We start from the raw sequence: 18,219 nt of genomic DNA, 5'->3' as shown, positions 1-18,219 counted from the left end.
CTAAAGATGATTAGTGGCATCAATCACGATGATGATGATGGTGGTGGTAATGATGGTGGTGGTAATGATGACGATTGCGATTATGATTACGATGATAACGTTGTTATTGCTGACGACGACGATGACGTCATGATGACGTCATGACGAGATTGAAGTGATGTAACCATGGTAATGATATCGGTGGTGATGACGATGATGATGATGACGGCGATTATGATAATGATAACTTGATAGGTATATAGAGATCTCAATATGTAAAGAAACGGTCAATTGTAACTATTCCTACTATCATCATTTATCATTGTTAATGATAATAATTATATCAATTACTATATTATTATTATTAATATTATTATTGTTATTATTATTGTTATTATTATTATTATTGTTGTTGTTGTTGTTATTATTGTCATTATTATACATTTTTTGCTGTAAAAATCAGTGTCCTTATTATATGGCGTTTAAAAATTTGTAGTTTCGATTTATGATTATGTATTTATTCTTTGGTAATTTTGTTTGGATTTTTTGTTGGTTTCGCTTTCGATGTACATTTATTGTTTCTTCTTCTTCTTCTTCTTCTTCTTCTTCTTCTTCTTCTTCTTCTTCTTCTTCTTCTTCTTCTTCTTCTTTTTCAATTCTTCAATTTGTAATTTTAATAGAATAATTCATGAAATATGTACATAATTTATAAATAATGATGATGATAATGATAACAATAATAATGATGGATGGAATCTCGTTCAGTTCGTATAATTTTTGGATTATTATCTTTAATTTTATTTCATATTTAAATAAATAATAATAAAACAATAATCATAAAACAATAATAAAACAACAACAATAATAATAATAACATAATAATTAAACCATGATTATTAAACTATAATAATAATAACAACAGCAAGAAAGAAAGATACAAGAGAATATTAAATGATTTGAACACCCATTGCGAAACTGGATAATGAGAGAGCCTGATGATGATGATGATTGTGCTGGTGATGATGATGAATGTGATGATGGTGATTGTGCTGGTGATGATAATTGTGATGATGATGCTGATGATTGTACTAGTGATGATGATGACGATTGTACTGGTAATAATGATGATTGTACTGATGATGATGAGAATGGTGGCGTTTTTGGCGGTGATGATGTTGAAAATGATGACGAACTGAAGACATTGATCGTCGCCATCAACATTATCATCATCATCATCGTCATCATCATCGTCATCATCATCGTCATCATCATCGTCATCATCATCGTCATCATCATCGTCATCATCATCGTCATCATCATCGTCGTCGTCATCATCGTTTCTCGCCCAAGGAACGATAATGAACGAAAGAAATAAATGAACAAATCAGTGACTGACAAAGTGTGACGCGCCGACGATGCAGCTACTGCTGCTGCTTCTGATATCAGAGATGATGATAATGATGCTAGTGGTGATGATGATGATAAAGAGGATGGTGGTGGTGATGATGATGATAAGAAGGATGGTGATGACGATGTTGATAACGATTATTATAAAAAGGTTTCGGGTAAAAAAAAGATGAAGAAGAAGAGAAGAAAGATGACGATGATGACGACGACGAATAGGGAACAGTTCGACGCCATCGTCATCACATCACGTGACTTGCTTTTTGCACCGCAGTCAAAATAATGAGGCTATTTTTAGGCATTCAGTCACGTGTCAGGTATGTAGTATGCTGCACACACGCGCGCTCTACGTATTAATTTCATAATTGATATTATTACGTGAAATAATGATAATAATAATAACAATAATAATAATTATTATAAAAATAATAATTCGTCGTTTAGCAGGTCGGCGTCATCTCTACGTACCGTATCTAATAATAATTATTATCGGAATAATTGTATATTACTGTTGGAGATACAACGAATACCGGCGAGAAATTTTCATTCGCGAAGAATTAAAAAAAATACGGAGTAGTTGATGAATATTTTTTAAAAATTATCGCAATAGAAATCCAATAATTTTTCACCAGTCGGTATGGACTAATTTCTTCAAACTGTCGATCCTTTCAATGAGTATGAGGCACCTGGTGGCTTCGTCGTTCAGCAGGTTGACTTCATCTCTACGTACCGGCCAGCCATCGCCTTCCAAGATGTTCAGCAGTTCCCTCTTGTGCTGCCGAAACGAGCAGAGTTTGAATTGGAATCTAGAATAATAATGTAATAATATCGTACTTTATTTGATTACAACACATTAAGAAAGAAAAACATTTAGAGAAAGAGAGAAAGTGAGAGAGAGAGGGGGAGAAAGAGGTAGAGGGAGCGAGAGAGAGAAAGAGAGAAATAGAAAAAACTGACACAAAAAGAAAAAGAGATATCCAGTCAGTAAAAAAAGAAAGAAAGAGAGAGAAAGAGAGAGAGAGGGGGAGAAAAAAGATAGAAAGAAACCAAGAGACAGAAAGAAAAAGATGGAGAGCTTTCGATTTATTGGAATGTAAATGACTTACCTTCTGCGCTGCTTATTCGATAAAACATTCCAAATCATCGTGTCCAGACGTCTGAGAATTTATTTTTTTAAAAATCCATTTTACTCACAAAAAAGTGTTTATTTTTTTATTTATTTTAAGACAATAATAATAACAGTAATTCGTAGAAATAATAAAATAATAATGAACTGGTACTTTTCTATTTGCGATTTGCACTGCGTTAGGCCCGTTTCAAAAGTTTCAAAATCCAAATTCTTCAACTCCTCAACGTTAATGTTATTTTCCAGGTTTGTCGCCATCTTCTTGGGCAAAATCTGCACACATTCACACGAAATATATAAATAAATTAATTAATTAATCAATTAATTATTTACTAATTTACTAATTTAATTATTTAATAATGTTGTAAGTCCTTGACCTCGCAACCGACGACACCGATGTTATTACTTCAATGATCTCTATATTTCCGACACCAGTGTTGTAGCTTCCAATGGTAGTCAAGAGTTCAGATAGATGAACACAACTGCTTCAAACGCAAACTTGGTTGAACGTTTATTCGAATACCAACAGTAATAGAAACAATAAACTAATCCAAGTAACTACATTTACAACTTCGCTTTTTTGCTAGGAACCTTGTAAACCTCGACTGCTGAATACGTTCATTCATAGTCATTGCCATTCACAGTCCGATTCTACATTCATAGATACAATATTTCTTTACACTCTATGGTTTTCAATCCAAAGATTACAAATATAAAATAATAAATAATATAGCGCTATTCGATCATTCCCGCGGTTATAGCATAATAGTAAAAATTGAACTATTAACCTTTAGTAATAGCTTTAAGATTTTATCAAAATTTGGGTGATTTCTGGAGCTATCAATTTGTTGGTACCTTTTAGAACCCTCAACATCAGGGTACTTTTTAGCACCCTCGCCACTTCTTTTATCATTACCATCATTCAAAATAACATTTTTCAAAAAGTTATTTAAAGTCAGTCCTTGGGCCAGCAATCCAAAATGGCTCAGCCATTCCTTCGTTGATAATAAATCTGGGCTAATTGAAATTATTTATCTTTAGCTAATAATAAATATAATAATATCAATATAATAATAAAAATTATAATAATAATAATTATTATTATTATTATTACTCAATAAGAACGAGCTTGCTTTCGTCAATACTGTATTTTCTTCTCACGATCGCTATAAATGAATGAATGAATGAATGAATGAATGAATGAATGAATGAATGAATGAATGAATGAATGAATTAATTAATTAATGACTGAATGATATTGTCTGAATACAATAATTTAAAATAGACTTAAATTTATAAAAATTCATACTTGCTGATTTAGATCGAGGTTTGATACTGAAAAAAAAATTATGCGTGCAGATTATGACACAATATCATATCTTTGTATGTATGGATGACGTCATATTCAAACGTAAACATTACTTATTCGCCAGCTGTCTTTGCGCGTGGTTGTTGTTAGGAACATTTGAACATTCATTCTTCAGTGACGTCACTTTTATTAACGTCATTTCCGCCAGTTCGATTTCATCCCTCACCAAATGTATGTCATCACTCTGACGTTGTAAAATATGATCTTTAAATGACTTTTTAAATTTATTTTATGGTTATAAATTAGGAATATTATAAAATCAATTCACTATGTAGTTATAATAAATGTAATCCAACTAATCCATCATCCAACTCTAACTTCGCAGACATCGCAACATGCATCACCATTGAAGTCATCAGTGCTGAATGTATGAAATCTTCCGTTCGATTCGTTGGACAAACTTTTTAAAAATTCCAACACTTTACCCTCCGAGCAGCAAAATGCCATTGTATTGATTGGCGGGCATTGTTTTTGTGACCTGATTTCATCCAATAAGAAGGCGGGAGGCTGTTAGTTAGGTCATATATGATTGATTTTTAAAATTTGTGGTGTTGAAACTGTTTCAGAATGTCTGACTTTGAGTCGGAGTTATATGGTTCGAATAGAAAAAGGTTCTTGGTTGTAATATGTTTATGTGTGTGATGATTTTGTGTGCGTGTGTGCGTATGTGTGCGTGTGTGTATGTAATGATTTTGTGTATGGGTGCGTGCGTGCGTGTTAAACTTCAAATTCACAATCTCAGAAGGTTGTTTAAAAATTCTGAGTAATTTTAAATGAGAAAAAAAAATTATTCATCATCTACTTGATCAGCCAGACCGGAGAGGAGCAAATAAATTCCAGTACATTGGCTGCACTTCAGGACGTACCTCAAACTATCCGCCAGGTTGCAAGAACCGGTACATTTCAAATTTTTAAACCAAAATATCGCCGACTCGATATTCGCTTCGCTAACTTTAACCATCGACTTTTTCCAGAGTTGAGGCGCTGATGATATACCGATTATGTTGAACTTCTGCTTCTGCTTAATTTGCTCCTTCGTTGGAAATCACAATAAAACATTACAAACAACAACAACAACAATAGTAATAATAAAAATAATAACAACAATTTCTACTCAAATATTGATGTAGATTTATAAAAATGCTACTAACTTGGAGTAGTAGTTTGAAATTTTCTTTCAAAAAATTTCCCTGAAAACTCATCCGCTTCGAAACATCGACGAGTATGTAGATGCGGTTCTCGGTTACAACTCCGAATACTTTCCTACTTCCGGTTTGCAGCCATTCCAACCTGCCAATCATATCAATCGATCGATCGGCGAAGTAGAATAACGTGTTGTACATGTAACTATCAACCTCTAGTGTAACTTTCAACAACAACAACAACTACTCCTACTACTACTACTACTACTACTACTACTACTACTACTACTACTACTACTAATAATAATAATAATAATAATAATAATAATAATAATAATAATAATAATAATAATAATAATAGTAATAGTAAAAATAATACTAAACCCAAACCTTGAATTGAGGTCGAGCAGGGCAGTCTGCATCTTGGTCAGGTAGTTCCTGTGGAAGTCTTCAGTTAGGTGGATGTGGACGACGTCATCGTCATGCCATTTCATGTGCACGAAATTACCGCAATACTTTGCTGAAACCGGCCGTCTCTGGATGAATGAATGGATGGATGGATGGACGGATGGATGGATGGATGGATGGATGGATGGATGAATGGATGGATGGACGGATGGATGGATGGATGGATGGTTGGATGGATGGATGGATGGACGGATGGACGGATGGATGGACGGATGGACGGATGGATGGACGGATGGACGGATGGATGGACGGATGGACGGATGGATGAATGGAATGATTGATATCTTGACTGATGATAAATAGATGAATGAATGAATTAACTGGTTGATGAATGATTATTGGACATAAGATCGAAAGATAGATGAATAAATGAATGAATGAAAAAACAGATTAACAGATAAATGTGTAAATAAAAAACACCCGGCAACAAACACCCATCCACCCACCCACCCAACCTTAACCACGGCAGCTCTACAAGCATCCCCCCCATCAAAATCATCTTCTTCATTTTTCTCATCCGCGTGTCTGAACGCCACTTCCGTCAGAGCATCATAAAATAACAATTTTCTCGATTTTAATCCGTGCTTTCTCAGCCAATCAGCCGATGACAAACTAAAATCTTTCGAAAACTTTGTCGACTTTTCTTTCTCTGGCTCTCTTTTGAAACCTTCAAATTTGGGGTGGAATGTTTTTGAAAGAATATGGATGAATGTATGAATGAGTGTGTGAATGATTAAATGAATCAATCAATCACTCCAAAAAGAAATGAAAAAGCGGGAAAACGATCAAATGTAAGAATGAAGAGATGGATGTATGGACAGACTGTTGAACTGGCAAACTAGCGAACGAACGAATAAACGAACGAATGAATGAACGAGCGAACGAATCAATCAATCAACCAATCAAAATACAAAAAATCAGACCAACCTTTATTAAGTTGTCCAACTTGTTCATTGAGTATCGCCTTCACTTGATCCAAATTATACTTAGCCTCTTCAATCTCGTCAAAAATTTCAAGTACCTCTTGGGACATTCCGGCACCTTCCGGGAACCCTCCATGTTTTTTCGTACATGCAACTAATCTCATTTTACCATCATTCCCATCGTTGTTGTTGTTGTTGGTATCGTTTTTCAGCTTATAAGTTTGTAGTTGCAGCACAATCGAGTATGCATGGAATCTTATAAAGGTCGTCATCATCTCTAATTGATTGATCTCTTTCATCATTATTATCACCACCATCATCCTCATCGTCTTCGTCGTCATCACAATCACCGTCCCTATCATCACCAACGACAACGTCATCATCGTCATCACCATCGTCACCAGCAACGTCATCATCATCATCACAACACGAGCAACCTGGTGTCAAAATGATTGCAGATGTTCTTCAGAAACGCCAGTGTGTCGGCTTCATCGCACATGCTGACGACGATGTGGACTGCAGTCGACATCGATGACATCTGTCGAAAGAAATTTATTTTTTTGAATTTTCGTCCCCAATGTTGTTGATCAGCGTGCGTGAAATATGATGAACCCAGCAACAAATGAATATATTCATATTTGTTTATGTTTACATAAAGTTCAATTTCTCTCTTTCTCTTTCTCTCTCTCTCTATCTCTTTTTCTCTCTTTTTCTCTTTCTTTACATTTTTAGCTGGCTTAATGCATTATGTATGGATTAACTAAAACTAATTTATGTTAATTTATTCATAAAATTATCTTTATTTTTGGCATGTTTATACCTTGTTGATGAATGTTTCTTTGTGGTTTCGTATCGTCCTGCCATCTGTGAACAAATAAACCGACTGGATCTAAAGGAAAATAATTTCTAGTTGATAACTTTGGACGAAAAGCTCTTATGGAGAATTTATAAAAGATATACAAATTGACAAATTGCACTATACAAATGTTTTTATTCTATACATGTTTCAGTTTAGAAGCGAGACTGAACGCGTTTACAATATCAGTGATGTGCGTTTCATCGATCGGTTGGCGAGCCCTCAACCACTCCACACATCTCTCCACCGATTCCGATGACGTCACTATGAAACCTTCGCTGAACATTTCAACTGTGTGCGATACTCTGACCAGCACGGTGATGGTGAGGGTGGTGGTGATGATGATAGTGTTGTTGTTGGTGTTGGTGATGATGATAGCGTTGTTGTTGTTGGTGATGGTGATGATACTGTTGATGATGATGATGACGGTACTGATGATGATAATAATGATGATGATGGGATTAGATTTAAAAGTCGATTGAATTTAGTTAAATGATAAATTTATACATGAATTAAACTTCAATTCACTTTATTCTACTTTAATTATCAAAGTAGAGATTGAATTACAAAAGTGTAACATTCAAACATTACCTCAACACATTGAACTCATTCGTTAAGGAAACTTGCTCCTTAAGAGTTGCTACAATGACATCAAACTGGCTCCTCATGACGTCAGCATCATACGCGTGAACGTCAATTACAATGCAAACCCTTTTCTCTAGAATAATACCGAATGTTCTCCGACTATCCGACATCAACCATCGCAGTCGGTTCTCCAGTAAATCGATTAATTCAAGTATTTGATATTCGAATTGTGTTAGTTGTTGTGGGGATAGGACAAGCTAGAGTGTCGAAATTTATTTTTTAAAAAAGATTTTTGAGAAACCATTCATCTGAAAGGTTCAAAGCAAAGTTATGTTTGTAAAGTTTGAACATATTTTTGGAGCTTAGGCGATTTGAAATTAATATATGTACCAAGATATACTAAATAAACAGACAAACGACACAAAAGAACAAACAAACAAACGGACGAACGAACAAACAAACAAACATTATACGTCTGCCCATCCCTGTTGAAATACCGACGGAACATACGAGTACCGTATCTCGAACATACCGGCATCTTCAAGGCTTCGTTGAAATCTGTAACGTCATCGGGAGTTATTCATTCGTTCGTTCGTTCGTTCGTTCTTTCGTTCGTTCGTTCGTTCGTTCGTGCGTTCATTCATTTTTGCAATCATGTATTCACTCATTTGGTCATTCACTCATTCATGTTATTATATGCATAATTTATCATATTATTTACACTAATTGAATAAATAATGAATATTTTAGCAAATAATAGATAACCACTGCAGTGTTTAAATCCAACACGCTTCAAAATATTCTTCATGTCCAGTTTATTCTTCTCCAGTCCAAATAATTTAATCCATTCTTTTGAGGAAATTTGTCTTGTAATGCGTTCGTCTGACGTTTTTGGTGGGTTGTCGTTGATTTTGTTGTTGTTGTCGTTGCTGGCGTTGTAGTTGTTGTTGCTGATGTTGTACTTGTTGATGTTGTTGTTGTTGATGATGATGTTGGCTGTGGGAATGGTTTTAGTTAATTTTTCCATTTATTTTTGTGTGATTTTTTAAATTATTTCTATTTTTGTTTGTTCTTTGTTGTTGGTGATGATGTTGTTGTTGTTGTTGCTGCTGCTGATGTTAGTGTTGTTGTTGTTTTCGTTCTAACGCTTTTTTGATTGTAGTTGATATTATGTTAACGATGTATCAATCAGTTAATAATTCAATCTTAAATTGTTTTAATAATAGTAATTTAGGTTCAACATAGCTTGTTTACAAAACAAAAAATACTTATATATATATATATGTGTTATTTATTTATTTATGTATGTATGTATGTATGTATGTATGTATGTATGTATGTATGTATGTATGTATGTATGTATGTATGTATGTATGTATGTATGTATGTATGTATGTATGTATGTATGTATGTATGTATGTATGTATGTATGTATGTATGTATGTATGTATGTATAAATGTATGTATGTATGTATGTATGTACGTACGTACGTATGTATCATATATGTATGTATAATATGTATGTATGTATGTATGTATGTGTGTGGTGTGTGTGTGTGTGTGTGTGTGAGTGTGAGCGCGTATATGTATCCCAATTTAGTATCCATGGTAACGCATTGATAGCTTAATTCTTGTTAAGGATTTGCTCATGATACATGAATTAGAATCACGTAATTGTGAATTGTGTTTAGTTTAACGCTTATTTTCAATTTATAATTAAAAAACGATGTCTTGAAATATGGCATGAATGATTGATTGACTGAATAATTGATTGAATGATTGGTTGGATGATTGGTTGTTTGGAGCAAGGCATCGCGACCCTAAGACTTTCTATTCTTATATGGTATCTTTCTGGTCCAGTCGTTTGTTGAGATGAACGAGTGTTTAGACACAGAAGATATAAAAAACAAAATATACACCTGCTGGTCGCCATTCTTGCCTTCCTTTACGATGGTTTATCAGCCAGTTGGTTTTTAATAAGAATGTTGAGCGCTATATGATTTTTTTCTCAGCTAAATAAGTCCAAACAAAATGTATTGATTTATTTTCAAATCGTTATTTTGATAATTTTTATTATTTAAAAAATGTCAAATTGTTCAAAAATAATCTCCAATAAGATTTGCGTATCTTGAATCGATATGAATTGCGATCTAAGTTAGTTTTTCGTTCCAATTATCAAATTCGCATCATCCATTTTTAACCCCAGCGCTAAAATACTACGATCAGTGAACTGCTCTAAAGTCTAATTAGTGAATATTAGTTGAATGTTCGTTAATCAATGCAACTAATAATTAAAAACTTTCAGATCCGAATGTGATGGATCTGCCGAGATCACGGGACTGCAGCCAGCGAATGATGGAAAACAACGACAATCGAATGCTGAAGCCGCAGCACCACTACGACACCTCCATGTTCCACTTCCTATCGAACGAGAACCAGGACAACTCACCGTTCGTTATCCTGCCGAAGAATGATTATGAGTCCATCAAGAAGGAGCTGACGACAGTGAAACAGTCTCTCAGTGACTTCAAGAACCTGGTAACGTTCGAGATCCAACAGTTGAAACAGGACAACACCGAGTTAATGAAGCAAGTCGAAAAGTGCAAATGTGATCAACAGCAGGCTGAATTGCTAAAGAATAAAAATAACAACAACAATAATAACAATAGTAATACCAACAACAACAATAGCAGCAACAACAACAGCATGTGGAACATGGAAAATGGTTGGGAGAACACGAAACCAATGTTTTCCGGGGTGCCCATGATGAATGATGTCAACAACTTATGCAGTCCCATCACATCGACTCCGGATCGTTGTCGAGTCAGTGGTGAAATCACTGACATTAATGCTTCCGGTCTACTTGGAATGCCTAAAGTATTTCTATTTAACTTTTTTGCTAACATTATTTTTTTCTGAATAAATATAATTATGTAGGTTGCAAAAGTTTGCATTCAACATCAAAACCTGATAAATTAAATGGATTTAAAATTGAATTTCTGATGTTTACAGATTGAGTCCATACCTCCACCAGACAACAAACTCGTCCAGCTGCTACCCAATTATGACATTTTCGTCAACAAATTGAACTTACAAATCGTAGTGAACGAGGGACTGTCCCACAAGGACAATGGGGCCCTGTACGTACTCAGAAGGCTGATCCCATTGGTGTTCACATGGGAGGAACTTGCATTTTCGAGGGGGCAGGGACTGAACTGCAAGTCCACCGAAGATGTCTCCAACAAATTCCCACTGGATCCCACAAAAGTTCTTGCTTGCAAAGGTTTGATCTCCACTACTTGCTTGCATTCATGCAACTTTATGTTCCCATGTGTTTTGTATCAACACTGCACATACATCCACATCTACACTCATCTTCACATACACATTACACACATACATACACGTGAACAACACCAACAACCACACACAGCATACATGAGGAAGTTCTGCTTAGAATCGGGCTGCTTGGAGCCCCCGGAGCGAGCTATCAATCAAACGTTCTCCCACCAAGTCAACTATGCCAGGCGACGCATCAGGGACGCCAAGGAACCGAAGATTCCCTCTATGAAGAAGCAGCAGAAAAGAGGTAGGAAACCAAAGATTCGTCTGCAGGGTTTGAACATTTTCTAACATTTTCAACATTTTTTTCTTCAAATTTGACTCAGATTAAGTAAGGATTACTTGGCACTGAGGAAGGGATGGCGACCTCTGCACAATCCATGCTTTATTTATTTCATATCTTCTGGGCCCAGTCTGTTGTCTATATTTTGTTTCATAAATTTATGGTCCTCACTGTTATCCATCTATATTCTGTTTTATAGGTCTATCTATCTATCTATCCATCTATTGTATCTTTATGGTCCATCCACACTTTTATCTATACTCTGTTTTATCTATCTTTTTATCTATCTATCCTATCTATCTATTCTATCTATCTATCTATCTATCTTCTATTTTCTGGTCTCAGGCATTTGTCCATTCAAACAAGCAATGGAGTTCACAAGATACAAAATGAGATAAGAAAGCATTGATGTTGCATGCATTGCTTGGCAGTTTGGCACTGCTTACATTCTACTCATGTTGTCCATCATCGTGCATTAGAGGGCTCTAGTTTTTCTACCCCAGACATGAAAATACATAATGGTACAATTATTTTGTAATAAAGAAAATTATTTTTCTCTCTACCTTGCAGATAGCAAAGATCAAATACCAGAGGTACTACACTTCAACACCACGTTTAACAGTTAATTACTATCTACATAGAATCACCTGACTCTATATTAATATCATTTTTAACGTTCTACTCATCATTTTCGGCATCGTCATTATTATTTTCATCATCACTAAGTATCTTCACTATCATTATTATTATTATTATTATTAGCTTGCTGATCATTACCATCACCGCCATCAACATCACTATCATCAATTTTTACATCGATCATAATCAGATCATCATCGTCATCATTATCACCCATTTCTGATATCATTTCTAAGATGTTATGTGTCTGATAAACACTTATTTTTCATATGATAGTTATTATTATTATTATCACCATCGTTATCATCTTTTTGTCATCTGTTATCATTATTATTACTTACTTACTTACATGATTAAGGATTTAATAACTATTGCCAGTAACATAATGTCTTTTGCATTGTTTGATCTACGTATGTCCCATGTATATACACACATACATACATACAAATGTGTGTACATCATTCATACGTATGTTTGTATATCCAGGTACATACATACACATACAAATGTGTGTACATCATTCATACGTTTGTTTGTATATCTCTGTATGATCTATAATGTTTGCGTTTCGAGTTTGGTCACGTATACACACACACACGCACACACACACACATATGCATACATTCAATACTTTTATAACTACATAACACAGAAATAACTACTAACTCTATCTCTTATTATTGTTAATGCTATAATGATAAATCGAGAGAGAAAAAGAGAGAGAGAGAAAAAGAGAGAGAGAGAAAAAGAGAGAGAGAGAAAAAAAGAGAGAGAGAGAGTGAGATATAGTAGTCATTAATTTTTGGAATAAAATCTATTTACTAACGATAACGTCATTGAAAAAAAACTATATAGATAATTTTTCAGTTTATTATATATATTTATTCTCATATATGTGTGTTTGTGTGTGTGCGTCTGCGTCTGTCAATCTAGTATTCTAATGTTATGTCCAGTATATGATTTAATTTATTAAAGTTTTAATAAGAAATATGCTGTAGTAACTATATATGTATACATACATATGCATGTGTATATATATATATATATATATATATATATATATATACAAGTTGTACAAGAAATAATACAAAGTTGTAGTATTTCTCGTACAACCAGTATATATATATATATATATATATATACAAATATACGAGTATATACATAAACATATACGTACGTATGTATAAGTATATATACTATGAACTATGAAATTTTGTTTCTGAATGTTAATTGAATTTATTTTTGTTTGTTATCTAAATTTATGTAATACTGTCTCTTAATTCATTGTTGCACAAACACACACAGACACAAACATACACATCAACTACTACAACATTGTTACTGAAGGATTTATTATTACAATTATTTACATTCATACATTTGAAAAACCTTTCTCATGTAATATTTGGTACCTTTTCATAAAATTCGAAATGTGTTCTCAAGTGTTAGCGATCTACTATCTATCTGACTAATCATATTCATTAAACAAAAAAGCGAAATATTATCTATTATTAACATTGTGAATTAGGGGACAAATTAAACTTTAAAGTTACACAGTGACCGGGAATTGAACTATAGAACAATAAGCAGTGTATGCGTTGACAAATTTAATTATCCAATTAAAACTGATTAGTTGGCTGGTTGATTTGGTTGGTCAGTTGGCGGTGTGGTGTCGTTGTCCCAGTAGAAATCGTTGTCATTGGTTGGTCTTGAGGGTGGCGGGGCTTGGGGTACGTAGCTTTGAGGTCTACCTGTTTGTGTGTGCGTGTTTTGAGAAGGCTTCTCAATAAATGTTTGAAAAATCACAAATAACTTTTCTTATTTTTTTTTCTTATTTCTTTTTCTCTATAATTTCTTTTTAATTTCATGTGTTTATTGATACAATTATTATTATTGATTAAATAGTATTTTTAGATGTTAAATACAGTTAAATACGTGAAGACTTGTTAATTGGAAGATCGCAATTAATTAAAGTGATCTGAACCACAAAAAAATTCAATCACTACATTCTATTTTCTTCATTGCTTAGTTGAGTTTGGTAGTTTTAGACAGTTTAGAAAATAAAACTGAAGTGAGATTTAGAGTAATTACAAAACATTTTCTCTGTTAGTTTTTTGACAAAGTGTTTTTTGGAGAAATAGACATCATAAAGTTAATAAAAGAATATAATACAAATATAGATTACAAACTAGGGCAAAAATAAATGTATGTAATTGTAATGATAGGAGATGTAGAAACGAGATGTAACAGCAATGCCAGTTTTAAAAAATTTGAAATATATTTGGTGGGGCCAGTTAAAACTTACTCATAAAGATGTTCCTATCGAGGCCCACATTGTCAGGGCACACCTGCAAATGTAACTCAAATGAAGAGGCAGGGATGATGTGTAGAGCATTGAACGGACATGTCTTCTTAGGCTCCCCTATGTATGTCTGGAGATAATTTAATTAAACATTATCTAATATTTTTACGTGACGTACATTATTTATATTATTCTAGTAGATCATAGCATAGAGACTGATAGATATATTAATTTAATATTAATAATTAGATTACTTTATAAATGATAATATTATAAATTATATTAACAACTTTTTTTGAAAAGTAGAATCAAGAAATTAATACTACTAATTCTAATACAAATACATACTATACTTAATACTAACAGTCCGAATGTATCTGATTAGTAATTAGTAACATTAGTAATGTAATATTAGCAAATTAATTTTATTAATTTAATTTTTAATCAGTTGCATTGTTGTTACTTTTTAATTTTTTAAATGATGGTAAATTTTTCAAATATAAATCAAAAATGTTACCTTTTGGCACTTGACTATGTGATAGGACAATCTAGATCGAAGAACCTTGTGCTCCGGATTGTACGGACAGGTCGCAATCTCATCGGCTTTCTTCATAACTTAAATAAATTTAAAAATTGATTAAATAAAATTATATTATAAACTTAAATAAATTAAATTAAAGTTTAATTAATTAATTAATTATTAAACCAACAACTGGATTTAAAAGGAAACTTAGGTAAAAAAGTTATCGAAATAGTAATCAGGCCAACGTCGAATGAGTTTCACAAAAAAAAGCCAAAACGTAGAAACAAAGATTAGATTTAACTTGAAAATTTTTACAAACATTAGATATAAAAACAAATTACATAAACAACAAAATAAACTTAAAATTAGTATATTTTTTGTACAAAATGTATTAGATAATGTCTAATTTCACACCTTCATTGGTATCTCTTACCTAAGTTAACACTCGTCTCGTGTTTTGGTCAGGCCGAGTTGAACGCTTAGAAAAGTTTTTCAATAGCTAGTCAAGTAAATTAGTTTATTTTTGTCAATCTTATTTTTATTTTTTATAAAAATAATTTTGAAAACTTTTACAGAGGTCACAACTTAATTCGAAAATTAGTGATGTCCATGTCTTTCGGTAAAATAATTGTCACGGTGGGAATGATCACGTTATTCCATGCTGCCTACTCAGCTGCGCAGCACAGATCCTACCTGAGAATGACCGAACAGGAATTCACTAATCTACCAATGGACATTTTAATCCAGACCCTGTTTGCTCTTGTACTGACATGTTGTGGGGTCTGCAAAGTTGTCGGGTCATTCAGGGAGATCAGGGCAGTGGCAGATTTAGAAAATAGGACATGGGACTCGATGAATTCGAGGACTTCTTTTTATGTTTTTAATCACAGGGGGAAGAAATTGTTTTCTGAAGAGTGACAATAAAGATCATAATTAAACAATGAGTCATTTTTATTTTACTGTCCTTTGTTTTTGTACATAATTTTCAAAAAAAGAATTATCTATATACAACTTGGCAATTTTATATTATATTTAGGGTTCATTAATTCATTGAATGTATTTGTTAAGCCTGTATTTTCTATGGTTTATAAAATATTTATATAATAAAAAATTTATTTATATCTTATAAAATGCTGTATGCTTATCGTAGTGCTATTCTTCAAAATTGTACTTTTGCCATTCTTATTTTGGTTCAATTGCTCATTTTATTTTCGTTTCACCCTAAAATAATAATCTTCCAAGGAATTTAACCCAAAGGGATTCATTTTCTAGACTAATAGATAGTTATTAAAGTTGTCATTAATGTATATAATAAAAATGATTGACATTGATTATATTATCTTTTTTTCTGAAATAGTTTTCAATGTGCAAATAGTAATTAATGAGCCATAACAACAAACCCTGGTTTATTACATTTTCATTTCATTTTTCTCAAAAAAATTCATTAAAAAACATCTCAAAAATAATATTAATAAAATAATATAAATAGGTTGTTGAATTATCTCAAATAATTTACATGGTTATTTATATTGAGTTGAATTAATAAAATATTTTAATACTGCAACGTACACACACGTACACACAAACACATACATTTAATGATCAGTAAATTAACTACTTGATTTCTGCTCTTAACAGATAGATCGGCTCACGCACGCACACACACACACTTAAAATTATATTGATATGACGATGATAAATAATTAAGATGATTAATAAATAGTTAATGAGGTGATATGATTGATTAAATTAATTAATTATAGTAATAAAATTAAATTAATTAATTATAGTAATAAAATTGATAACATTAATAGCATACATATGCTCTGTGTGTGTGTGTTTGTGTGTGTGTGTGTGTGTGTGTGTGTGTGTGTGTGTGTGTGTGTGTGTGTGTGTGTGTGTGTGTGTGTGTGTAGTTGATTTTTTGATAACTTGAAAAACGCTTGTAAAAGAAAATATGTCAAACGTAGTTAGTTGTAATGTTATTTGAAATGAACTTGTCATAAAATAAATATGTCGTTGTTAATTATCTAAATTAATTGGTCATCTAATATTTAATTGGTTTTAATAAGAAGTTATAGCAAACAAACTGGAAAACAGAAACATAAAAACGCATTTAAGTTTAAAAATCCTGAAGAAGAAAATCTAAAAAAGAGACATTAAAAACCCAGCCAAGCAAACGAAAATAGAAAAAAATGACGTCATTAATGACGAGTTAATTATGATAATTAGTTATAATTATCAGCAATTAATGTCAACTGATTAATTAGAAAAAACATTTGCAAGCTAGAATCAAAATTTGCGCTTTTGTGTAGAAGAACTGTGGTTAAAATGACGATGGTTAGGTCGTGTCCGCTTGAAATAGGGCTGATGATAATAAAGATGTAGTGGTGATGAAGATGAGGACGATGATGACGACAAATAAAAATGTGATGATGTGATTGATGACGGTGATGATATTAATCACAATCCGATAATGATGATGATGACAGTCACGATGATGATGATGATGATGGTGGTGGTGATGTAGACACTAGCTGGTGGGTCTTATTGATCATGAAAGCCCTGTACATGCTCTCAACGTACATGAAGACACATTTCCAATCTGGATTCTTCATCATCACCATATCCTCCACGTCCAATAACCGGGGTATGCTCGCTTGCTTCCTATTGGTCAGTTGAATTGAAGGTTAAGGTCGTATGTTAATTCGAATTCATTGACGTTTACATTTCAAATTACATTACATTTCAAATTGCTTGTTGGTAAGTCGGTTATCGTTGATAGTGATGACAAAGATGTTGATGATGACGACGATGATGATGACAAAGTTTATACACAAAAATCTCTAAGGATTATTAAGAAAATCAAATTCTTCGACACTAATCATGACTAACTCTGCAATATCGAAAGCGAGAGTAAAGTTGTGCCGGGTATTTTGGGGGTCCAGGGATGTGTAGTCGAAACTATTGGGCAAGAAGTGGTGTACTATGGCGCAAAATGCCATGCCATCATTCCAACTACTCGAAAAGTTCGTTACGTTGACGTTCTGCGTAGTGTGTGTATATGTATGTGCGTGTGTGTGTGAGTTTGTATGTGTGTGTATGTATGCGTGTGTGTGTGTATAGTTTATTCGTATTTACGTCTTTATTGTGTACGTAGACTAAGAATGTAAATTATTGTAAATGTATATATGTATTTGCATTCGAGCGTGTTTGTTTGTGTGTGTTTGTTTGTGTGTGTGTGTGAGTGTGTGTGTGTGTGTGTGGTGTGTGTGTTA

At 33.1% G+C, this 18,219-nt stretch overlaps 5 protein-coding genes across 5 annotated transcripts; 2 read left to right on the top strand and 3 right to left on the bottom strand.

Annotated features, from left to right (window-relative positions):
* Positions 1-551: 551 nt before the first annotated feature.
* HELRODRAFT_193911 (hypothetical protein) lies at positions 552-8,879 on the bottom strand (the record flags this gene model as incomplete). The annotated part of the gene is made up of 19 exons (XM_009029836.1): positions 552-637; positions 2,041-2,189; positions 2,490-2,540; positions 2,664-2,782; positions 3,298-3,526; positions 3,624-3,675; positions 3,819-3,844; positions 3,932-4,062; positions 4,197-4,385; positions 4,681-4,911; positions 5,030-5,168; positions 5,411-5,556; positions 5,944-6,155; positions 6,416-6,666; positions 6,849-6,949; positions 7,413-7,572; positions 7,859-8,109; positions 8,319-8,410; positions 8,618-8,879. 19 exons carry the CDS (start codon positions 8,877-8,879, stop codon positions 552-554), a joined length of 2,877 nt encoding a protein of 958 aa, XP_009028084.1.
* Positions 8,880-9,990: 1,111 nt separating this feature from the next.
* HELRODRAFT_180534 (hypothetical protein) lies at positions 9,991-11,875 on the top strand (the record flags this gene model as incomplete). Its single annotated transcript, XM_009029835.1, has 5 exons — positions 9,991-10,006; positions 10,158-10,729; positions 10,865-11,135; positions 11,286-11,468; positions 11,823-11,875. 5 exons carry the CDS (start codon positions 9,991-9,993, stop codon positions 11,873-11,875), a joined length of 1,095 nt encoding a protein of 364 aa, XP_009028083.1.
* Positions 11,876-14,410: 2,535 nt separating this feature from the next.
* Positions 14,411-15,031, bottom strand: HELRODRAFT_88068 (hypothetical protein; the record flags this gene model as incomplete). Its single annotated transcript, XM_009029755.1, has 2 exons — positions 14,411-14,548; positions 14,936-15,031. 2 exons carry the CDS (start codon positions 15,029-15,031, stop codon positions 14,411-14,413), a joined length of 234 nt encoding a protein of 77 aa, XP_009028003.1.
* Positions 15,032-15,550: 519 nt separating this feature from the next.
* Positions 15,551-15,859, top strand: HELRODRAFT_88075 (hypothetical protein; the record flags this gene model as incomplete). Its single annotated transcript, XM_009029757.1, has 1 exon — positions 15,551-15,859. The coding sequence occupies one exon, from the start codon at positions 15,551-15,553 to the stop codon at positions 15,857-15,859; it is 309 nt and encodes a 102-aa protein (XP_009028005.1).
* A 1,574-nt stretch (positions 15,860-17,433) lies between these two features.
* Positions 17,434-17,991, bottom strand: HELRODRAFT_88037 (hypothetical protein; the record flags this gene model as incomplete). The annotated part of the gene is made up of 2 exons (XM_009029752.1): positions 17,434-17,608; positions 17,837-17,991. Coding segments are annotated over 2 exons (330 nt in total), but the record flags the coding sequence as incomplete, so codon positions are not given.
* Positions 17,992-18,219: the final 228 nt, after the last annotated feature.

This window comes from Helobdella robusta (assembly GCF_000326865.2).
Source record: "Helobdella robusta unplaced genomic scaffold HELROscaffold_62, whole genome shotgun sequence".
NCBI lineage: Eukaryota > Metazoa > Annelida > Clitellata > Rhynchobdellida > Glossiphoniidae > Helobdella > Helobdella robusta.
This window is presented reverse-complemented; position numbering and strand designations above follow the sequence as displayed.